Raw genomic sequence first — 25,086 nt, forward strand, 5'->3', positions numbered from 1 at the left:
GAGTGTGCAGATGCTTCACCTGCGTATGGCCACAGTCAGGGCCTCGGGAGAGGTGGCACATGGACAGATCACCTCAGGCTTCAGACCATGAGACTGAAACACATTCAGGAAGGCATCACACGACGACACGGACCCTGATAACAAACAATGGATGAAAATGTTATCAAAATAGGGTGGAAAAAAAAAAAGTCTGTACATAGTAGTTGCTCATTACAAAGAGACCATCATGTTTGTGCAGGAAAAAGTGACTCACATGGGTTTGCTCCATCAGCCACAATAAGCATACGTATAGAGGACAGGTTAGTGTCCTTCTGGTCCTTGTGGGCCATCATGGCCCAGTGGAGATCACGGCACTTCACCAAGGCCACACGTGCTATCAGGTTATGAGATTAATATGTTATCAGTAGTACGCATACATACTGTATTGATTATTGATTGTTTACACATTTACCATTGACTGTTGCTGCCATTGTATTCATCTTTGTGGTCTTTTAGGTAATCATCATGTTTACATTTCTACTTTGATCATTTGTAATCAAACATTCTAATAATGTCTGTTTCTAAATAGGCATTAAAATAATAAAACTTGGACAGAGGCTGAACCTTTGTGAATGTGGACCCTCTGCACCCAGGACATGGGACATGCTTTCATAACAGCATATGGCACTGTGATGGTGTGGATTCTGTTCATGACACTCTGGGGAAAAATACGCATAATGTCAATGTCACATTGTGGTACATTCCAAAGCTAAAAAGAAAAATGCACAAAGTGTTGCATTCAATCTCACCGTCAAGACGCCATGCCACAGGCCCATATCCTTCTTGCAGTCCAACACATTGACCAGTGTCTCCCCTAAGACAGGAAACAAGAAACACATAGGTAAAGGTGTATGCAATCACAAGCTAACCATGTAAGAGATAATTGATTTAGGTACCATTACAAATGTTATTATGTGGCCCATTTGAGGGCATATTTCATTAAAGATTATCGTCACCTAATCTTCTCTGAGGTGCCCCTTTTTGAGCAGGAGAGAATGGAAATAAATTATGGGGCAGCCAGCCGATGAAACGTGCTGTGCTGCAGAACACAAGAGCTGAGCATTGCTGAACTCCTATGAATCGTTTTTACCGTTTAGTTTACAAAGTATCTCACTCACACAAAAAGAAAGAAAGGGGTATGAGAGATGGAGAAGCAGGAGAGGAATAAGTTAGGCACTGAGCTCTGACCTTCACAGTAGTTACAGGCCTGTGTCAGAGCTTGACAGTGGGTCAGCATGGAGATCTTGGACACGGCGACTCCCATCACTGTCCCCTCCTTACTTGCTTTGTACTTTAATGGGAGACACAGACACACACATCAACAACAAAATCTAAATAAGAGCACAAACTGCTTTGAAAAAAAAAGAAAAGAAAAAAACAGCAGTAATAATAATTATCATCATCAGCTCAACCTGAGGATTTCAGATGATAAATAGTGCAATATACTGTAAACATGAGCTAAACCATGCTATAATTTATTCATTATCAGATGTATAAAACAAATTGAAATGACTTGAATAACTAAGGTAATAAAGGAAAAAGTAAATTTATGCTATGATGCGTACCTCTATGTAGGCAGTGTCAGTGTTGGCGGTGGGGATGTGAGGCTGCCAGTCTTTGGATGGTTTGGTCAGGTACTTGGTGTCCGTCACTACCCATCTCATCCTTGGCCATCCTAGTACACATAATCACAACATCACAAAAAATAAACAGAAATATTTTAGCTGACACAAAGCAAAAAAAAAATCAGTGAGTTTAAAGACACTGTATTAAATTGACAATGTTCACTTTGCAACCTCCAGCTAGAGGATGAAGAAAAACAGCCAATACTTCCCAAGCTTAGTAACCACAGAATCAAATACTGAGGCCATAAACTGGCCATTTATTGACCATAAATTGGCCAATGAACATCACACCATGTATTCCCTTTAATGAGCCTATATAATGGCTCCCAAAGAGACTGAGGCAGACGTGACTGCTGAGTGAGCAGCATTTGGGCTGACTGACCTTTGAACTGGATGATCTCTCCGTTTGGTGTCTTCGGCAGCCCTTTGAGACACACCTCACTGGTCAGTGCCAGACTAACACCACAGCTGCCCAACAGGAAGCCAATCTGCTGGCTGCCTGCATCCTATGGAGAGAGACAAGGGTCAAGAGACTTTTGACACACAAGGAGAGGCCAGTATACAAAACTGTGACAATTAAAAACACATACACTCCAGCTGTCAATATGTTGATCAAAATAAATCCGGTGTTAAATCAGGTGTTATATATACTACATGCAATGTGACTATTGTTATTATATTCTTAGATGCAATAAATACAATTAAATGGCTTAGTGCTTTTAAAAAAAATACCTAATAAATAAAATAGCTGATAAGTTACAATTGACACAGTTTATCATTAATCAAGTGCCAGTCCTTGTTAAGACCTGAACAAAATCATGCACAACATTTTGTAAAGAATTACATCTCATTTAGTATTCCTCAGATATCACCACAAAGGAATTCACTGGACAACAGTGACATGGTTACCTGTCGTGACAGTGGTACCTCAATGGGCACAGGGATGACTTCCGCTAACAGGCAGCCATAGAAAGCCACCCAGAACATACCAGGGTCACTGTTTGGATACACCAGTGCCACCTAAAAAACAGAAAAAGTCACTTTCTGTGTTATTTTATTCTTTACATACAGATTGGCAACATATAAGACTCTTACCCGATCTCCAGGTTGCAGGACAGGTTCTGTTTTGGTGCCCAGTTTGTTCAGCAGTGTATAGGCCAATTTCAGACTGCGACTCCATAGTTTGCCTGTGGAGAACAAAAGCGAATGATGACCTTAAAATGTGCTCGCATTAATGTTGTATAACTCATCGAGGATATGCCACAACTAGAGGAAATGTAGGTGTTATCCTGCTCAGGCCAAGAAATATTAGAATATTCTGTAGAACCAGCTCATATGTAAGAGCTATATTTCACATTTACATTTGGTGGACATCTTAAAAAAAAATTAGAAGCTGGACAAAAACCAATGCTGTCTACTGTCTACTTCACTATTTCCATGGGTTTAAGTGATGCTCACCATATGTTAGTGTGTAGAGGGGTTTGCCAGTGATATCCAGAGCAGTGAGGGCTGGGCTCTTGGCCTGGGTGGCTCCCCAGCGGGCCAGGGCAGCCTGCAGGGCAGGAGGCCAGTTACTGACCACTCCAAGGGGCTCCCCTTTCACAGGGATGATCTGACGTCCCTCTGGTTTCGGGGTGTTGGGGTCTGGCTGGGGCACTGGACAAAAACAGAGGCATGGGTATGTATAATCATATAATTATGAATTAATTATACACAAACAGTATTTCCTAGTCATGTTAGCTAAATCGGTAGCCGTATAAGTAATCAAAAACCCAGAATCTGACTGAAGGAACCCATCCAACAAACCGTAAGATACTTAAATGAATAAGTGATGGCTTGTACCCAATATACCTCACCTTTTCCCCCTTTGGTTTTTGAACAAAATGAAAAGCAGAACATATGCATATGCCCACTACTGTATCTCACCTTCTACTATCTCCTCAGAGTCATCAACAAAGAATTCGCTGAGTGGCGGTCTTTTCGGCCGTTTCAGTGTGTTTAACAGCTGCTGGATCTTGGTGGACACCCTGCTATTGACAGGCACGCCTGGACAAACACCAAGAACAGCCACGTCACAAAGAGATGTAAACAAACAACAAAAAGAACACACGCACACTCACACATGCACTTCTATTTCTAACACAAATCTCTACTCAATCACGCACTCTTACACGGGCAGAACCCTACGCACGAGCACACAGTCAGGATCAAAATCAGCAGCAGGAAAGATTCAAAAGGGAAACTGGTACTTGAGGAGACACAGATTGAACGGTCTAAAAGAAAACAAATAAAGGAGGTTTTCTACACCTAAAGCTATGACATAAGACAAACATAAAGACAGACAGACAGACACCAGGTTGGAAAGCAAGCTACTTTGGGCCTCTTCAGCATCCCTCCCCTTCCCCAGGTTCGATTTATATTACCTTTTCTTTTTCCTTTTTTAAAATCAAAGGCAAGACAGGGACAGGATTAATGGACCCAAAAGAAAGAACACAAAATATCTGTCATTAGCAGCATTCACCACACAGTGAAATGAGGATGATGTTAAAGATAATTCCGGGTCAACATGCGCAGACTGTTAATTGATTTAAATACCCTCAAATCAACTTTCTCAGTGCAAACACAATTAAGAAAAAAAAAAGGAACTCAGGTGGTATGATAAGAACATGCAGATGGTTTAACCTTCTAAATCAGATGACAGTAACTACATTTCAAGAAAACAAACTCATAGGGGATGTTTTTTTTAAGCAATAGTCTGGAGGAAAAATCCAATAACCGATTAACTGGCCAATACTGGTGCGATAAAATGAACTCCGGTCAGTATTTAATCATTAAAATAACAACAAAGTATGACATAACAGAGACTGGCACGGTGGTTGTAACTTTTATTCTGCTCTCTTCACGGCTTATCACAGCGCGTCACGTTGGACTGCTGCTTGTGAACGTGTCTCCATGGGACTGTCACATGATAAAGTTGTTGTTGACCTGTTACTCTGGATACTATAGTGGACTTGCCCAGCTCACCAAAGTTTAAGACTGCTAAATTGCTTATTCTCGTTCTGAATTTTCTATGCATTTATGCCTCTGCCAGTTTAAAATATGGTCACAATGACAATGAAGTTTACAGTTTACGCTAGCAGTGACCAATGTTACACCAGCAAAAAACAAACAATTTGCTTTTGGCAGAGCAACAGCTAATTTCAGTCTAATGCATCATTAATATCAGACAATGACCAACAACCTTATCATGCTCCTGTTTTATGAGTTAAGCTGTCTTATACAAAGCTAGTTTTCAGATAAATAAAGATTATCTTGGGTACACACTGATATTACCTTGACTTCAGGTATGAAGTCTCCATGTAAATCCGTCATGCAAGTCCCACCGGTGAGTGACCGGTGGAGGCTGTGCAGCCAATGGCTACAATCAGAGCCAAGTAACGATAGTTTGTAAATTGTCCTATGGTCACAGATTAATAGGCACCCTCTAAAAATAACAGATTTTTCTCCTCTTGTTAACAGAAATGTATGCGCTGATACACAAATTTATTCCACCAATGGAGATTTAGAAGCGCATGGCTTGTGTTGAGTGTACCATCAGCTGTATCCAGCATGCTGGAGCGGCTCTGTCCACGGCTCATGCCCCTGACTGCTGGAGGCAGGTCCACCCTGGACCCTCTCTCTTGGGGAGTGGAGGATGTCACATCTGGGGGGACACTGTTTTCTGGAGGAGAAAGAAGTGGGCATCATAAATGATCACAACAGCCATCTATCATTGTTATACATCCATTAATATTGGATCTATTTATCAGCAAAGACTACCTATGCGCGTGTGGGCTAGTACATCAGCCAACACAGAAGCAGCAGGTTGGAGCTGGGGCTGTGGCTGGGTCTTAGGCTCTCCATGGGAGAGGGTGGAGGAAGCAGATGAGGATGTGGAGGAGCTTTGGACGGAACGGTTGATCCAGTAATCAGGGCTCTGCAGGCTTTGGGCGAGCACAGCGCTGAAAGCTGCTTTTCTACGCAGTGAGCCTTCATCCTCTGATGCAGAAGATGTGTCTGTGGAAAGAAAAAAATCCTTACTAATTATTTAACTCCAATGGACACTGTACATGTATATAAGAGTAAACAATCAATACAGTATGTATGTGTACCACATAACACATTCCTCTCATAATCTGATAGCACGTATGGCCTTGGTGAAGTGCTGTGACCACCACTGGGCCATGATGGTCCACAAGGACCAGAAGGACACCAACTTGTACTCTATACGTATGCTTATTGTGGCTGATGCAGCAAACCCATGTGAGTCACTTTTTCCAGCACATAACTGTGTTTGTCTTCCTTAAAAGGGGCATCAAAAAGATTCTGATTGAAAGGCAGGTCCCATTATCATTACACTGAACAGCTACGCTCTGAGTTTGAGAAATCTAGTTTACCTGGAGGTGTGCAGGTATCTATGGGAGACTGGACAAAGGCTGAGCGTCTCTTGGTTGGCATGGGCAGTGCCATCTTCTCTTCCTTGTGTTTGGCCAGTGCTGCCTGTACAGCCTCTGTGTGGATGTCTTTATAAACGGTAAGAATACATAAGAGATAGATAAACAAGTGAGGCATATAGAAAAGACGTTGACAGTATTTATTTAATGTCTCATTTGTTAAAGTGTGTGGGGATTTTTTGTATACGCTCAACTTATGCTGCGTACCTGATCTGTAGCGCTCGTCCCTGGCCCCTCCACTGCGGTGTGCACGGTGGTGTCTGGAGGCGGAAGATGTGGAGGGGCCCGGGGCCTCAGGACTCGGGCTGGGGTCGGCACTGTGGCCCGGGGAGAGTTGTACATCTGGCAGAGACAGATCCACATCTAAAAAACAGAAGCAGGTGTATCAAAGTCAATGAGAACATATATAGGGCAAAATTAATGAATAACAAACATGAGCTTTCGGAACGCTGCTCACTTTTGTTTTATGTAACGCCATTACAGCTACATGTAGGCATAAATATTATATGATACATGCAGAAGCTCTCTAAATTTAGCTTCACTACAGAGCCTCTCAGCATGAAGTGAAATAAGGACATGTACTTGTCTGATGCAACTTAAACTGTTAACACAGTACATGAAAGTAGGCTAGGTTCGAGCAACTATATTTTTAGTCAACTGTCCTCTCCTCCCAGAGGGCCTGGGGAACAGAGCATCTGACGAGATGATGCTTTAGAAGGATAAGGAGGACTGAAGGGATGAGTGAGGAGCACAGGGTAACCTCTGGAACTTCAAAGCTTCTCAGTACTTGTGCTTTGACACCCTGGACAAGCTATCAATAACATGACAGGCACAACCATAGGAACTTAAGTATTTAAACTGAAATTATTCATATAAAATTTTGATTTTTGTAGTCTTTTTTTCCTTTTAAATTTTCTGCGTGCTCAAGAAAAAAAACAGATCAAAGTTAAACAAACAGGGACAAAAGTCTTGTATTGTACTTTTTAAATTAGGCTCCAGTGACACATCAGGAGGAACTTAACATGCCGATGCTAATGTGGTGCAATTTTTCCCGAGGAAACACCACACCCTCAAGTGAGTCAGTTGACTAATAAAAACTGAAATGATACCAACAAGGACAGAGGTGACAGGCTCATAGTACTACAGTGAAACTCTGAAACTTCCCATTTTTATAAACCTTTTTTGTAAACTGACTGTGGTTTAGGGTAATTGTGTTCAGAGCATGAATTCTGAGGCACTCAGAGGTTTTGCTATTTCAGGAATTTGCTACAGTGGTGCAGTTGCTGTTAGATGTTACTCTCTGCTTACTTGTCATATGTGCAATTCTCATTTTGGCCACTAGAGTGCCACAGAAAGCCAGAAATTCTCATGGCCAAAGAGAATAACAGTCACAGTGGACATTCAAAGAAATTATTATTATTATTGTTATTATTTTCCAATGAAGCTGGAAAAACTTAACACTTAAAAGTTTTTTTATACGTAATTCTCTCCACAGATGAGAAAGAATCACCAGCTGAAGTGCAAACTTCCAGGCAAGATGATGTGTTCTTCTAATGCAATCAGTTCCCGCATCTCAGAATGACCAGCAACAAGAACGCTGACAGATCATGTGAAAGTTACGTAGGAAAGAGTGAAGAGGGGATCAGAAGTGACACGAGGAAAAAGCAAAAAGCAGAAGAAGACTTGGTCTTACTTGGCAAATGTTGGATGTAGGAAGCCAGCAGCTTGGCTTTCTTCTTCTCATAGCCCTTCTGCGTGATGTCACCTAGGAGAGAGGACAGTGACATCAAACCGTGATGTTAGTCATAATTACCACACAAACACCAGCAAACTGCGAACGCAAACACATACATAAACCAGATAAAGTACACACAACACACAGCCTCTGCTTTAGCGAACACATTTGCATGGGTTGAGTCATAATAATAATCCTCTTTAAGCCAAATCTACTAAACTCCACATGATGAAAGCTCAGTCCATTTACAACTAGGCAAGGAGATAACACCATTGTTTGGCCTTACATTAGCCTCTGTGAATAAACATGATGAGAGCACAAAAACCTCCTCTGGGCAAGAAACCCAAATATGATTCCGGCAACTAACAGATAACTACCAGGCAGAGAACAATGGTGAAACTGAAGGCTATCAGGAACAGTTGGGACAGAAAGCAGAGCAAAAAGGAAGCCATGTGAGCCAGTTTCACATGGATTCCACAATTTATCTCCCCCACCCCACCCCCCACACTCTCTTTTTCCCACTGTACACCCAGCCCCACCCCTTCCCTTCCTCATTCAGCCTTGGAGTGGCGGGACTCCCACCACTTCCACAGTTTGTTGGAGAGTAACAGAAGTGAGACAAAGTCCACTTAACTGGCACCCCAAAAACACAGAGTGCTTGTGTAGCAAACATGCACGGAAGACACACATTAGTCAGCTAACTAACACTTTCCTTGTAAACACAAACAATTCCACTACTGCAAACTCTCAGTTATTCCCCTTCTCCAGTGTCCAGTGATAACACTGTGTGCTATGTCAAGTGCAATGTGCCAAAGGACTGCTTAGCCTCAATTCTGACACCTCCTCCACACTCTAAACAGTGACAACAAGTCACCTAGTGAGAGGAGAAAAAGGAGAAAATAGATAGCAAGATATAGCAGGGAGGAGAGGTTTGTGGAAGGGGTGAAGTGATAAACAAATGGTGAGAGAGGGAACACAGCCCAGGGTGTGTATGAAACAACAATGGAAACAAAATGAGAAGAAAGAGGGGGGAGCCAGAGTTCAACAGCAGATTGGAGGGTGGTGGGCTGGATAAGCCAGTGCTGGGTGGGGAACCCCATATGTGACTCAGACTCTGTGTCTTAAAACTTTCACAGACTCTGGTTGCTATCTGCTTGTGTGTTGAGTTTGCCTGGACAAATAACAGAATTAAAATTCCTTTAAGGATTGAGTATGTAGATTGTCAGTATGGGTTGAATTTGAGTTTTGTAGATTTCTGATCCTGCCCCTTGAGGTTTCACAACACTGTGAATTCATGAGAACTATGGGAAGAGGGGACAGAGCAGAGAGCACAACATTTGCAGGGAAAAATAAAACGGTGTGAAAGAAAGTCAGAAACTGTTTTCGAGAGAGTCTGTGATTGAGTATGAAATGTTTTGTCCTTTCTGTGTAAAAAAAGCACAAAAGGGGTGGCTTACTTCATGCCTGGGTACACACATTGGCCTGAAATTTACTTGGGATGAAAAACACAGCAGTAAATATGCACTGCAGTCTCTTTTTCATTGTTTCTCCTTCTCTTGAGCATGCCACAGGCTTGTTTATAAAGAGAGAAAAACTCAAAGACAGACATGCAAGTGCAGCAATCAGCAGCAAATTGACTGTGGTGGACTGGAGCTTCATTGTATTTGGAGACAGGGTTCTGTCAAGTCCAGGGCTGATGCCGGAGTGGTGCCCGGAGGGAGGAATGGAGAAATGGAGAGATGGAGGGAGGGTGGTCATTAACACAGACAGAGGACAGTCTGTATTGGTGTCGGGGCATAACAACAGGCATGGACTGGCACGACCACGCCAACTCTGTGGCTGGCAGTGGGCAGAGAGACACTGAGGGTTTTGGGTTGAAAGAGTGACTGTGACAGCTGCTTCAAAACAGAGGAAAAGCTGTATGTTTTGAGAGCAAGAATGTGGTGTTTTGAGTGCGAGCATGAGCAAAACAGTACATTAACTGTGTGCATGTGTATGTGTATGCGTGCGTAATCTGAGGTCAGGAGACAGGATATGAGCGTTACCCCACCCTGTGTGTGCGCTGCCAAAATTGTCTCCCTGTGTGTCTAGAGAAAGAGGAATGTGCTGATTGGAGAACACCATACTAACAGAGAGGGCCAACTGGCCAGGAGGGCTAGCCCACTGGCCAAGAAGTTTTCAGAGGTGAAGGAAATGAATGTATCTGTGTATATGTGTGTGTGTGTGTGTGTGTGTGTGTGTGTGTGAGTGTACACAGCTGGTACAGGTTAACGGGTGCTACACTAGACAGAGGGATGAATGCTGACTGAGCCTGAAGCTGAGTGGGCATTACAGGCCTTCTCTGTGAGATGTGTGTCAGTGTGTCAAAGCAGGACCGAGTGGATGTGGTTGTCCAGGCATTTGCTGTACCTGCACAACATAGTCGGAAAATATGTCCTAACAAAATGTCTCTTAGATGCATAAATGCAGCGACAAAAGTCATTTAATTTCTGTGAGCAATCATCATAATTGTTCCTACAGTCACCCAAGTTTGTTTTTATCAAGCTGGTTGTGTAAACAGGCCGACCAGTGCGTGGCTGTTTGAGAGCTCATTCAAGACCAGATGACAGTGACCTCTCTGACTCTTCCTTTAGACTGTTGCTGTTGACCTCTGACCTAAGGACAAGTCAAACAGAGGGACTGATCCACTCACAGCTCACAGCAGAGGGTCACAGAGGGGATAAACACACACACGCACACAACCAGCATTCTCCTTTACACCAATAATTATAGCAAGCTAGAGCACATTCTGAAATAAAGGAATTTTACAGTACAAGTCATGCATCCAGGCATTAGTGACCACTTCAGTTTTAATCTGTGCTGGTATTCTTCAGTCTGATCCAGCACACAAGACCCTTTTGTGTTTGTGCAGCTCATCTGTGTGCTGTATATCAATTCATGCATGCCATGAAGGTTGAATCTTCTCACATTTCTACAAAAATCCTGCCAAATTCTGATTCAAGGTATAGGTGACACAAAAGAATCACAAACTTTGCCATTAAGAGTCATTTTACAAATTTCCCAACTTCAAAAAATATTTTGATCTTGATAAAGTCAACCATGTCTCACACTCTCTGGCACCCAGACTGATAGATATATAGTATCAGCGACTTCATGAACACCAGGATGACGTCTGTCATTAAATCTACCGTAAATACTGAAATATTCAGAGTAAGTGGTTAAAAATGTAGATTTATACCTCTTGCATCCTCTTTAAGGAAATACTCCAATAACCCACCACATTCAGAAAGTCTTACATGAAAGGAATACAAGAAAAATTAGTTGTCCAGAAATGCCATAGTACTTAAAGGGATCTAAACACTGACGAACCTTGACAGTCATTACCCCGGGTATTTCCAAGCAGCTGAAACGATGAATCATCTGACTGCAGCTCACACTTGTTTCTTACATCACTATTAACAATAAACTAAACATCTGGTTTCTAAAAACAACCCTAAAGAGGAACACCAACACCACATCAACGTGAATAAATGATGAGTAATGACCAGCAGTATGAGAACACAGTCAGACAGGGCTGGGATACATAATGAACTGGGACAAATCCTAACCAAAAGCACCTAAAACTTTACGCAGGACTCCAGCTCATTTGGCAACGGGTGAAATTAATATTGGAATTAGAGGTGGACTCAAAAGGATTCTTTTTAATTTGAGTCGATAATCTGAATTAGCAGTCTCATTCCAGCTGCTGTCATCAGCAAACAGCACTTGGATACAAGTTTCAGACATTTACATAAAACTGCATCAGCAAAGCCAGTGGGCTCCGCAGCAATTCTCTCAATCACCCACTGTCCACTTTTACACTGTGACATTCTTTTCTTTATCCTCTTAACTGATGTTAGTTGGCTTGTGAAACTATTTGTAATTTTGGAAAATGCTCCTTTCTGCCTGAGAGGCTTAGTGAAGCACTTTTTAATGCCAAAAGTTTGTTTTGTGGTGAGAGCACATTTTCTTTAATGAAAAAGCCACTGGCAATTCGAAAAAGCGAGCATGAGAGTGACTTCAGTTGATTTTTAAAATACTGAAGAAGCACCCTGGGTTACAGATAAACATGGCAGGATATGAATATGGGAGCAGATGAAAAAAAAAAAAAAAACACACTCCAGCAGAACAGACAGTGTAGCAAGGAAATAAAAACAAGGGGGCCAGCACAGATTTTGGGAGGTCACTGCTGGGATAATGTCTCCTCTCTAAGACAGAATGATGAACAAAGAGTTGATGCTCACAAACAGGAGAGTCTGGACTATAAACACCCGAGCATCCACCAACCTGTCCTGCATGCACATGAGCCCGCCCGCGTACACACAGACACGCACAGTCAGTAAAGTACAGCACAGAGGTACAACACTCGTACTGTGTGTATGTGTGGTAAGGGGTAAGGGGATTGGCTTTAGGAATCAGCTGATTAGCCTCCCAGCACCCGCAGCTTATCACAACGGCATGAATGTCACGTATGAACAGGCTTTACCCATGTTCATGTTAAACGGAGTGAGTCAATTTTTCACTTCTCTGCCGATTTTACGGCAACAACACTGATGTCAACTCATTAAATATAGCTTGTGTCGTTTTCTGTTGAGGATGCAGACCTCTGTGACCCCCCCCAACCCCAAACACACACACACATACACTTATTTAGCCCCCCACTGATATAGCTCAGTAATTACTGTGTGCAGATTATCTTAGTGGCATCAAGCACTGGAAGGAAATGACTTGACTGCTTCTGCCACCCCTAATTTCCTCTTTCTTCACAGTATCGGTTCCTGTCCTTGCATGCACACAGGCGTCTACAGGTCACTTGCAAACACATGACTGTACACAATTATGCACGCTTCAATCATATAACGACTTAGATTACAACAATAACGGTAAATGAAACCTTGCTTTCACACTGTCATAATCATCTAGTGTTTGTCTTTTTGGCTCTTTCCTAATCTGTAATCTAAGATTACATCTAACCTAACAGATTACATCACTCTGTATGGACAGACAAAAGACAAAAATGCCCAAACTGAGGCTAGCCTCTAAGCCTGTAGTGTAGGACTGTCTTCTAACCCGGTGAAGTCATGGTCAGGCTTCTAGCCAGCAATACTGGTTCAATCCACACAAAGCTGCCTTTGTTTATCAGTGGTTTAGTGTCTGTGGTAAATGCGATGTGAAAATACAACACTCTTATAACTCAAACTCACGAGAGATGGACACCAACAAAAGAAAGAAGGATATTCTCCCAGAGGGACTTGGTGAGCAGATGACTGTGAGGAGACACAAGGAGCCCTAACACAAATACTCACACAAACAGCCACAGTACGCACATTTACATGTAAATACGCACATAAACACAGGGGCTATGAGAGGAACTAACATCACCCACAGGATCTTATTTATAGAGACTCAGAGCAGAAAGACAAAAACAACGAGCAGACTGTGCTGAGAACATGGGTAAATAGCACTCTGCAGGAAATGCAGATGAATGGGTCTGACACTGAGGCCATTTAATGACACCTGGTCGTTTGTTAAAGTACATGGAAGAAGCTCATTTCCATAGTTTATGTCCTAGAATGGAAGCAGTCAGACAATAAAAAAAGTAATGTGTCATACTACAAATTTGCATTCCCATGTATCATCTGTTCTTTCATTTTTCAATCTGATACTGTGAACTAGCGGTGGAGCAATTACTTCACTTTTGATGAGTCAAATGAGAGCATTTGGCAACTATTTTTCCAACTGCTTAATCACCTAAGAAATTTTTGAATTTTTCTTGGGTCCAGCTAATAAATTGTTGCTGCTTATCTTTGTCTTACATGATCAATCTATTGGTTTTGGTCCATAGATTTAGTTTGCAGAAGAGAACAGATTTGTCAAAATACAAATCAGTATTTGTATTGTATCAAACTCCTCTGTGAACGTCCCATTTTTACAAAAGATGGTCTTGATCACATTGTCAGCATTTTAAAATCACATCTGATCAACTGTCATTTTCACAGTATTAAAAAGGAAATACTTGATATTTTCTTGGTACTTTGATTTATCCTTTTTTTCTACCTAGTATTTATGGAAATAAATGCGATTTACCTTTTGGAACTTTTTTGCAAAATAAACTGAGAAATCATTTGAATCACTAATATAGAATGACTATTATTACAATGGTTGAGGCATTGGTTGAGACTCTGAAGGTATGTGTTCTCACTTAGTGTATCAAAACCTGAACCACATCTATTAAAAATCATCAGCAATGAGTTCTTACTCAGGGAGTATTTTATTTATGTTTGGGACATGACTAAAACATTTGCACAAAAAGGCCTCCCAGCTCCAGGACCAATGCTTTCCTGCTGCATATGAAGGCCCCCCAATTCCTCTGTGAGCGGGACAGTCCATGTGGGGATTTTCAGAGAGACAGGGAGGATGAAGTGATCTCTGAAAGGCTGAAGAACTCTGCTAGCCAGCTGAGATAAAGGCTGGGGGAGTTTAATTCCTCTTGACAGAATCTCCATTGGAAGCAAAGTTTCAGATTGTATTTGGTTGCTGAAAGGGTCAAACCAGCCAGTCTTGAGAGTTAACGGACCTGTCATGACTGAGTAAGGCCGGGAAAAATATGATTGGTCATCACTGCAGTTATCTGTAAGATTTTTTAAGAAGTGTTTTTGTCTGATGTCTTCAATCAGACCAAGTCATGCTATGGGGAAACCACTGTTCAAGAAATTACAGTGGAGGCCAAGGTTGAGTTTCTGCCATAAAATGTATTGAAGTGCTTAAGTCAAGCATTGTAGAAAGCATATACAGAATACGTGTTTAATTCTGTCAAACAGCATGAATAAAGGGTTACATTGATTTGTTGCTGGGCAGCCATTTTCTACAATGAGTTTTTGTGACAGATCACACAACAGCCGCAATACAAAGAATTCAAAGAAAGAAGTAACCTGACTGACATCGGCATGTTGGCACAGATCATTTCCAGTGAAACATTCTTGTGTGGTTTTACTGTGTACAATCATGTAACCTCTGCATTTGCAGATGTGTGTATGGAAGGAAATGAGTGCAGATACGCAATTGCAATGAGCAGTACAGAGGAAGCAATGAGAGGTGTGGGTAGCACTGAAAATGAAAGTGAAATCATTGTTGGGACAAGAGCAAGTCAGGACCAACAGGAAACTAGATACAGATAAACAAAAAGACAGTGATACAGATGCAGCATCAAAGTCACTGTTAGGAAACCACACATTCCTTCAGCTAAGTCCTGCAGCACAAACACCTTCATCATTGCAAAACACCTGCATATATATATATGAACAAACATGCCCACCCACACATGAACATGGTGGCTAATTCAATTCAACCATCCCTGACTCAAACACAGAATCATTTCTGAAAACCAGACCTTCCTGTAAGGGGTAAAAACACTTCAGTTCAATTGTGTTGGCTTTATTAAGATCAAAATCAGACTGAGGGACCTGCATCCTGGAGCTATTTTTGCCAAAGAATTAAAACTAATGTTCCTTCCAAGCTTTTAAAGCATGCACATGAGTGTGAGTGGAGACAGAGTGTTTACTTCCTCCATTGCTTTCATTATATTGTGCATTTCATATTGACAGAGAAAGCACTCTTGAGGCAGCTGTGTGGGTACAGTGGAGTTTTGAGCCAGGGACATTTACAGCATTGACAGCTCATTACTACTTTTGGCTCATTGAGAAGGCCAAACTGAAGGAAAGAGTACTTTCACCAACCCAAAAGTCCACAATTTATAAACTAACCTTTTCTCATAGCCATGTCACTGATTCCTGACTCCTTAACTTGACTTTCATCAAAACTTGACACTCTCTTCTCATAAATGCTTCTGTTACTATTCTTCCACACAAATTTTAGTCACAGCACGTCCCTGAAGACCATAACAGGCATGTTGCACAATCGCGGGGGTGACAAAGTGTTTCTTAAATAAAGTCAGAGCACATGACTTCATCAGCAGGATGAGACTAGTGAACAACTGCGGACAGTTAATTGCTGAATCAGTCAACGGACATTAGGCAGGCTCAAGTACTCTGTTAGTAAGCAGCAAGGCTTAATGTAGTTTACTCTTCAGTCAGGCTGCCCTAAAGCACTCTATAACTGCAATGAGGTGTTAAGTAACTTGCAGCATTAGGTGGACATAAAGAAGTGAGACAAATCCCAAATTGATTCCTGCTCACATTAGCTAGCTAACCTGCCATTTAGTCAATCTGTCGCCCACAGCTGTGGGAAAACACTTGCTTAAAATTCTACTGTACTGGGGATATGACAACTATATTATTATTTTATATCTTTATATTAATAGACCATTTTCACAAATGGGCGTGTTGAATAAATTCTGTGATCTTCTGACAAATTCTGATGGAAAGCCAGTTCAAGTTTTGTTTCTGTGACAAAAAATTACTTACATTGCTTACATTCTGTAAACTTTTTTATTTCTGCCTTAACTGGTCTTTTTCACTGAACACATTTCACATGTCACAGTGTACAGATGTAAATAATCAAATTAATGATTGAATAACAACTAAATTCCATTTAGTTGCTTCAATTTCAAGGCAGACTCTGACTAAGGCTTAGTTCTAATTAATAGTCAGACTTCAGACAGAGGTCTCCATTCATCTGCTGTTCTCGACTATCATAAGAAGACTAATTTGATTACTGGGTAAATTGATTTCAAACTGAAAAACATAGCCGACCATGCATCATGTGTCAAAGCACTCAGCCCCTTTCATTCAGTCATCTGGAAATCTTTAACAGGACATTTTACGAGGAAAGTTAAGTGAATCATGTCAACAAAAGCAAAAAACAAAATGTAAAAAAAAAATCTAGTAGTACCTTAAAATATCAGTGCAGTGCAGACCTGTAACAGAGATTATTAATTTCAGCTCATTAATTTCTGCAAATTTGTCAGTCAGGCTCATGATCTCATTGCGTTCTCATTGCTCTCTTTAAAGTAAACCACTGTAGTAAACCACAAATTACGGACATTTTGCTTTTTTTTATTTTAGTGACATCAGTTAGCAGGTGTCTGACAGCCACAAAAACATGGCTCTTGGCTCTGTGTTAGTCTCATGGTAGCTTGACAAACCTTTTAGACTAATCTCAGAGCAAATGTATGATGATTAGTTCAACACTACAGGCCAGTCTAAAACATCTTTATGAAAGCAGCCCCTGTTAGTGTTCATGTTGTCTCAGAGTCACAGCTAAATGGGAGCAGAGCCATCATTATATTACTAGTTACACCTGTGTTTTTTTGTTAAAATGTCTGCCAAGAAAAAACTCTGTTCTATAATAAATTGACCTGTGTGAGTTTGTTTGTCATTTCCTCTTCTTGTTCATTTTTTTTTTAAAGTGGAAGCAGGTCAGCAGGTTGACTCTGACTTAAGTCAGCACACTTGTGTAAAAAGCAAAGAAGGAACTTATTCAGACAGAGGCATCCTGGCCTGATAACTGCACGACAGACCAGTGTTTCAGCATTGTCGGGTAGCCAGAGTGTATTGAGCAGTGAAAGCGAGCCAAAGGCATCAGGTTTCACTATGGCTGCGTTGTAGTGAAGAGATACAGGGGTCAGAAGGGTGAGGCAGACCTGACCTGAGGGTCACTGAGCCTTGTACATCAACAGCAACGTCATCTGTCTGTTCTGCTGCCCATTAGTTTGAACACACAAATGCGGTCGATAAGTACACAAAACAAGGTATCATCAAACACGTGACTTGTGAACTTAAGCTTAGCTTAGTACTGTCTCCATGTTCCATCCCTGGATGACATATGCACAAGTGATGGTACTCAACTCTGCTTAATTGCTTGTGGATGATGGGTTAAAAGTGGACATTAATGTAGCAGGAGGAACGTTAACCAGGCAGCTGACTCATTAAATCAATATTAGGAGCTCATAACAAGCCATGAGTGGCTTTTGAGAAACACTCACATCCCAGGTTTTGAGTCTACAGCTGACACTGGAGCAGGCCTTACTGCCTACGTTCCACTCTCTGGACAGCTCATGGTGCTGACCTCCCACCACCCACCGCTCACAGTGATTAAACCTCCTGTCATTGGGATGGGAATCTATCGCTGCTCTGAAAATGATAGCTCTGAATAAGTGGGGATGTTCAACAAGGTGCACCACTCACGGAAAGTGTGGAGGAAAAATGCGCAGAGGTGAAAAATAGCCAGTGTAAATGCCTGTCAAGCTCTAAAATACACAAACCTTCGTGTCAGCAAAAACATTTCACCTCATGTGGAACTGAAGGTAACAAGGGAATAGCAATGTTAGCAACAACCTAGCGAGTACAACCCAGATAGGGGATTAGATGAAAATGTGGTAACATAAAGAAAGAGCTGAGAGACTACACAGTACAGTAATTAAAACTGGTATTACCCTGATAGAGCTGAAAGAAACTGTTTCTTCACTAATGCAGGTACATTTGAAAACCACCAACCAGAGCTTAGCCACCAAAAAACACATCTTTTCATCGCAAAGTGGGTGTATATGAATACAGTACATACAAACTAGTGTGCACTTTGAGTCTCACAAGAAAGTTCAGTTTGATAGTCTTGAGATGTAACTTAAACTCGAGTGGCTGTTTCACCACAATCACAGGCTGATGTCGAAAACTTCCCAGTGATCATCGATTTGTCATCAACATCTGTGGGAGCATGTAGCATGACACAAACTACTGCTGAAAGAGGGCCTCCTACTGATGCAGGTGTGTCCTCTGCTCTGCTCTGTGTGTTTAACAGAGGGCGAGCCCCTCCACACACTCACACACACACACACACACACACACACACACACACACACACACACACACACACACAGAGCAAAGCAGAGGAGAGACATGTGAAGTGAAGAAAACACAGAAAACAATCGTTAACAGTAACAAACCAGTTCGGTAGTGAACAAGATACGAACAAGCTGACAGATTCCATGTTTCCGTGTTTTTAGTCCAGAGAATATTCAGTGAAAGCAGATTAGTGATGCCAATTCACCCTCATTGTTCTCCATGAGGTCTGCTGTAAGTGACATAATGTAGCCCCAAAATATTGTGGAGTGGAGTAAGCACTTTGCTGGACTACACTTTAAAAAAATAAATAAAAAAATAATTAATACTGTCACACTGTCAGCACACATCAGACTTAAAGTAGCCTGTTGCGAACCAAAGAGGAGGAGGAGAATTTTGAAATAACACATATAACTGCTGACGAGATCACAGGTAAATAAAATAAAATATGGTAAGATATTGCATACTACCATAACAACAGTCATTCAACACAGATCAGTTTGGGTGTCAAAAGGCCAATTCAAATTTATCTCCAGGAAATGACAATAATCAACCTGGCCAGAAATGTGGCACTAGCTGAGTGTCAAAATATTAAACATATGCTTCCAATCAAGGTAATGAACATACAATACATGGACCTGCATCATTCTAGGAGCCTTCACTATTGACAGCTGAGGATTAAGAGGTCGAAGCCCCACCCATTTGATGTGTTTTCATGGCCTTTGTTATACCGCTTTCTCTGGGGAGTTGAATTAAAGGGGTCCATGACTACAAGCCAAGCTCCTGCACAATGTGTTCTGAGGGGCCAAGAGGGGAGATACACATCAGCTTGCTGAGGGGGTTTCCTGAGGACTTCTACTCACTGGGTATTTTATTTTTGATAACCTTCTGGCAATGCAAGGCTCGAGTCCAAAAGGGAAAAAAAAAAACCAACAAGTTGTCAGCAGAGAAAGTAGTTGACCTTTTGGAAACTTTTATTGTACATTATACAGCAGGACTGCTTTACCCCTGAGCTCTGATTTCCCATCAGCCCTTCCTGTGACGCAGGCCTGCGCTTTCATATATAGAAACTGACCAGCTGCTGAGAAAATAACCAGTGTTCTCTACCCCCTCTTCAAAGGCTGTTGAGATCAGCTGTGGCTGATCGACTGAAAAGCCAACATGACAGAAAATGTTTTAGAGGAGTGGGACAGAGAGAGAGCATAAATAACATGATTTCCAGCTTGCAGAAGTGTATGGACAGGACTCATTTCAAAAGTTAATACCCAGTCGTTGTCATAAAAGTCATCCCCTTTGCAGTCAACATGTGGAAGCAATTTTTGAATTGATTTGTTAATATTGTTTTATTACTGAAAGGAGAAACACAAGATCCAAATATCAGAAATGTCCCGTTAGCCTCCAAGTCCAAGGGACCGTACTGAAAAAGGACCTCACCATTCTGATTCTAAAACAAACAATGCTGACATTTGCAGATATGTTTATGAACTGTTCAAAGCACTGCTGCTGCTGACAGCTAATTAACCATCTAACCTGCAAAATGACATAAGTGAACAGACTTGTCTGTCATGAATACTTGTTTACTAGTCTGTTCAGTCTGTTAAGAAGGGAAAACCATCACTTAAAGCCAATGCCTTCTGTTATTCACACTTCATGTGCTGCTGTCAGGATGACAATATGTTGAATATTTTGACTGGCTACATGCAAATATGTAATCCATTCATGCAAATCTAATAGCGAGACCAACAAATACAAAATGTGACTGGTTTTGAAACCATTCCTTCATAATTTGTTTGAAGACACTTTGAAAAGAAGGATCAGAGGAAGTACTGATGTTCACAAGTCAGTTACTGCAGGTAATGTTATTGAAAAGTCAAATCTGGAGGCCAACCATTAAACCATTAAACATGAACTACATTAAAGCAACAATGTGAATTTGGCTGCCTCTTACATCACAACCGCCGCTGCTCAGACGTTCTTTGTTTCCCTTCTTCCCTAAACACACCAGCAGGTAAGCTTGTAAACACTCCCTGTGTGCATCTTCATCACTGCATGATAATAACACAACTTTGACAACAAATAAAGTTAACCAAATGTTTGCTGTGATGCCAAGAGCTGTCTGCAAGATAGGAAACATGCTTTAAACATCTAAAACCAACAGTATGATGCTTTAAAAATTAGCATGCCTACAGCAACTTTCTCCGTGGGTGAGACAGGAGGCTGATTGGTCTGAGAAGGGCGATCTTCAACAGGCCGTCGTATTTCACACACAACCCATTGGCCTAACAGTGACCCACATGTATCAGCCAACCAGCCAGTTAGTTGGATGTGGAAGTGTTTGCCACTGGCTGCTGTCTACTAGCCAGAGAAATCAGCCTCAGCAAGAAAGAAATACACATAATTAGGAATGATTCCTTGGGACTTTGAGAGGGTGGCCACCACTGCAATAATGGTGAAGTTTTTGTGTCAAAGGGATGCTTGTTTCCTCCTCCTCAGGCATGAAAGTGAATTTGTCTTGCCAGCCAGGTCTATTTATATTCACAAGAGCATTCTTCAGCATTAACATAGTCACATGGCCTGCCGGGCAGAGGATATGGCCTAGCAATACGTTGGAGAGGCTCTGCATCAGCTCCCCCATCCTGACAACAACCAGATTTGATTTCTGTTTCTCCACCAATGAGTTTATCATTTAGCCTATTAGGTAAACCTGATCTCAGCATCCAGTCTACACCATCCAGTGTGTGAAAGCCGGCGCCCATGACTAAACGACTGCAAGCAAAAGCACTGGGAGGGAAGATTGCGTAATGCAACGTCAGAGAGGTGCTTCAGTTATGCCTTCGCCCCATTTGAGATTATGGGTTGGTCGAGCGGTGAATGCACGTGGGTGCTGCACAGGCTGGGAGAGGAAGGGTCTGACACCACAAAATCCCAGTTCATTCTGCCCTCATAGTGAGTCACAGTTGGCATCATGCCTATCAACTCAGTAAACAGCTCAGTAAGACAGGAGGCTGAAACAGGTTCGCTCACTTTGTGGTGGATGGGTTTGCCCTGGAGGAGAGGACACACCTAATTGCAGTGAGTCACAGGGTTTACAGCACAGGATGTCTATGGTCGGGTCCTGACACTGGACCAGGGTAATATTTTGATATGATCACATATCAGCTATTGGTGGACTCATGTTGTGAAAATACGATATTGTGTTAGGATTTTTGTGGCTACATTATTGATTATGAAGCAAGGTATAATTTAAAAGTAAGATTACAGTTGCTGTGCAGCAGTGAGTTAGAACTCACTGAGGAAGAGGAGGAGCAAGATGAAAAAAGGAAGACAAATGAGAAATACAGGAGGGTTCATCAAAATTATCATTAAACCTCACAGCACAATGCATGAGCAGGTGTAAGATATTCGTTCTGCATCACCTTGGTTTTGAGCTCACAGTCAGAGCACATGAGAGCACATGCTGAGCTACCCAGGGAAATCGGAAACTCAAAGGAGACTTCACACATGGTTACGACAAATACATGAGGGTCTGTCAGCAAAACTGCCCAAATCCTAATTATTTAAAACTTCTTAAAATGAAATTATGTGTTTTTACTCCTGTGTTTCTCAATTCTGTTCCCGGGAATCCCCTGCATGTTTTAGGTGGGAAAGAAGGGAAATATCTAAAAGTTCCAGGACAGACGGTCTCTAGGACAAAGTCTATTTTAATATAAGTGTTCATTCTGCATCATCCACAGCTTAAAATCACAACCTTAGACAGCAAGGACACGTCATGATCTAATTGAGCTAACTGCCAAGTGAGGAACCATAGATGGCTTCAAACCAGGACCAGATTTGCATGTAGGCAGATTTCAAACTATAAAGAACTTTAAAGATGTTCTTCTTCCCTTTGACTGCAATAGCTTACATGAGGAGAGAATTCATCAATACATCAATGATATATCAAAGAATTTTTATTCTTCATGAATGTTGGATATTTATTTAACTTGAATTTTCAGCAGTAGTCACACATTGGGATCCACTGTCAGCTGAATTGAAGTGAATAATTCAGCCAACAACAGGTCTGTAGGAAGAAAAAGGGACTGAAGTCACCATTAACTATTCACAGTATTAACAACATTATGACACATGCACATTTGGATGTGCAAATGTACTGTAAACACACACACTGACACACATAAAAACTTTTCCCAAGAATACCCAACCAGATGCCTGAACCTAAACTAACTGAAACCACTACAAACCGCTAACAAAAGCATATACTTCCTAAATATGGTCTGGCTAGATTGTTTGTGGGAGGAGGGTCCCCCCACAAACAATCTTGGAATTTTGTCACACATATTGAACTACATAACAGTGGAAGACAGTGAAGTGTATGGACCACCAAATCTGCAAGTTTTAAGTACTACTGTGTACATTTACCACACTGTAATGTAATCAGTATATGAAAAATCAACTCTTACTAATATTGTTGATTTTTGCCATACTGTCCAGCACTACCTGACATCACATGTGAGCTTGATTAACAAGTTTAGCATCTTCTACTGTTTTCCTCACCCAAAAACATGCAGGGCTGAAGGGCTGATGAGTGGGATGTTAATATATCTCCTGGCACGGATTCAAAGTAGTCAGGTTGTGCTCCTTTTCTTTGAATACATCAACGTCCACCTGGGGAGCCTAAAGAAGTCACGCTCACTAACCACACACACCAACACACCCACCCACACCACTCTGTGAGGGTGTCCTGGTATTTACTGACCGCAAGTGAATAATTCAGCCAACAACAGGTCTGTAGGAAGAAAAAGGGACTGAAGCCACCATTAACTATTCACAGTATAACAGCATTATGACACATGCACATTTGGATGTGCAAATGTACTGTAAACACACATACAGACTCACAGACACACATAACAACGTTTCCCAAGAATACCCAACCAGATGACTGAACCTAAACTAACTGAAACCACAGGCGCTAACAAAAGCATCTACTTCCTAAATATCTAAACCGAAAAGTAGGCTTTCAAGGTTTAACGATATCTTGCAAGAAGAAAGTGTTTCATCATCGTGATACTCATGACGAGGTATCATGGTCCACACTTACTGCTGTGTCTCAAAAGAGTTAAATTTTACCAAAATTATTGTCTCACAGCACGAGATCTAAAAACATGCTTTTTCTTTTTCTTTTTTTTTTTTAAATTACAGCATTGTGTTCAAGAAAAACACTTTAAAATCATTTGACTCAATAGGATAAACATGAGTTTAACTTTTAAGCATATCATTTTAACACTGTAAATAGCATCGTGGGAAGTTGTGGAGTAGTCTGTAATTGCGCTATTCCCGGTTTACCTTGGCTGGGGACGTTTGTTGCATGTTATCATCCCCTCTCTCACTCCCCTTGTTTCCTATCTCTCTCTGGACTGTTGAATGTCCAATAAAATCTTTAGTTGTCTTTAAAAAATACAAATGTAAATATTGTTAACATATTGAAGAGATAATCTTGTGACTATATCAATTATGCTTATTTGCAGGAAAAGTGTGCTAACATTGGGTAGTAGTTGTTAAAGTATGTTGTATCATGCACGCAAGAGACAAACACTGTGAAATGATTTGAATTTGGGAAGGCTTCAGCTTTGCAATCAAGTGAGAAACTCTTACTTATCTTTTGGTTTGCTGATGCAGACCCTCACCTTAAAAACAAAAGCTCTGCCCCACATGAGCTTGAATTTGAGGAAATGTATATCACATGTCTGTAATCTCTTTCAAAATAAGACCTTTGCCCAAAATTCTTACAAAAACCACAGTTTGCCCATTCATAAATACGGTAATACTGAGAGAGACGAGATACGGCTTCACACACCTCCTCCCCGGCTGGGAGGATCCATCAACTGGCAATAATATGAACTATCTGTCTGCACATACTGATCATGGACGCAAACAGAGATTAAAACTGAATTCCCACATAAACTTATCTTGTAAACACAGACACAATCTTTTGTCAAAAACATCTTTTCAAGTTGTGTTTTAATGTCACAAGATCAACATGGCCTTGACCACCAGCTACTAATTCACAGATAAAAAGCTAATCTATGTAGAATTTAGCTTGAGTCAGCGACATGTCTTTATAACGTGTTTGACAACTGGTGTTGGACATCAAGCAGGTAGGTTAGTTACAAGGAAGAACCTGATGTGACCTTTTACCCCTGGCCCAGCTGAGAGGTGGCAGGGTGAGACAACTGAAGCACTCCCCTCCATAGTACACACTATACGTCATCTTCTCAAGTATGACCAGTCAGCCAGCCCCTCCCTTCTCTTCCTATGGAGGCAGCTCATTCCAACATGCGCACAAAGGCTGGGTTTAG

At 41.4% G+C, this 25,086-nt stretch overlaps 1 protein-coding gene across 2 annotated transcripts in view; it reads right to left on the reverse strand.

The window, feature by feature from the left end:
* Window positions 1-25,086, reverse strand: part of dip2ba (disco-interacting protein 2 homolog Ba) — a 41,205-nt gene that overhangs the window by 13,516 nt on the left and 2,603 nt on the right. Inside the window, exons 2-18 of one of the 2 annotated variants that reach the window (XM_046397320.1) lie at window positions 7,851-7,922; window positions 6,365-6,520; window positions 6,101-6,226; window positions 5,484-5,720; window positions 5,257-5,385; window positions 4,088-4,099; window positions 3,591-3,710; window positions 3,123-3,320; window positions 2,760-2,851; window positions 2,574-2,684; window positions 2,047-2,170; window positions 1,605-1,714; window positions 1,228-1,330; window positions 789-853; window positions 604-697; window positions 254-373; window positions 20-134 (exon numbers count right to left, since the gene is read on the reverse strand). In XM_046397320.1, coding sequence (XP_046253276.1) covers window positions 20-134; window positions 254-373; window positions 604-697; window positions 789-853; window positions 1,228-1,330; window positions 1,605-1,714; window positions 2,047-2,170; window positions 2,574-2,684; window positions 2,760-2,851; window positions 3,123-3,320; window positions 3,591-3,710; window positions 4,088-4,099; window positions 5,257-5,385; window positions 5,484-5,720; window positions 6,101-6,226; window positions 6,365-6,520; window positions 7,851-7,922 — 1,984 coding nt within the window. The remainder of the gene's footprint in view (window positions 1-19; window positions 135-253; window positions 374-603; window positions 698-788; window positions 854-1,227; window positions 1,331-1,604; window positions 1,715-2,046; window positions 2,171-2,573; window positions 2,685-2,759; window positions 2,852-3,122; window positions 3,321-3,590; window positions 3,711-4,087; window positions 4,100-5,256; window positions 5,386-5,483; window positions 5,721-6,100; window positions 6,227-6,364; window positions 6,521-7,850; window positions 7,923-25,086) is intronic. The other variant, XM_046397321.1, reaches the window with a different exon arrangement.

Source organism: Scatophagus argus, chromosome 8 (assembly GCF_020382885.2).
Source record: "Scatophagus argus isolate fScaArg1 chromosome 8, fScaArg1.pri, whole genome shotgun sequence".
Classification (NCBI taxonomy): Eukaryota; Metazoa; Chordata; class Actinopteri; family Scatophagidae; genus Scatophagus; species Scatophagus argus.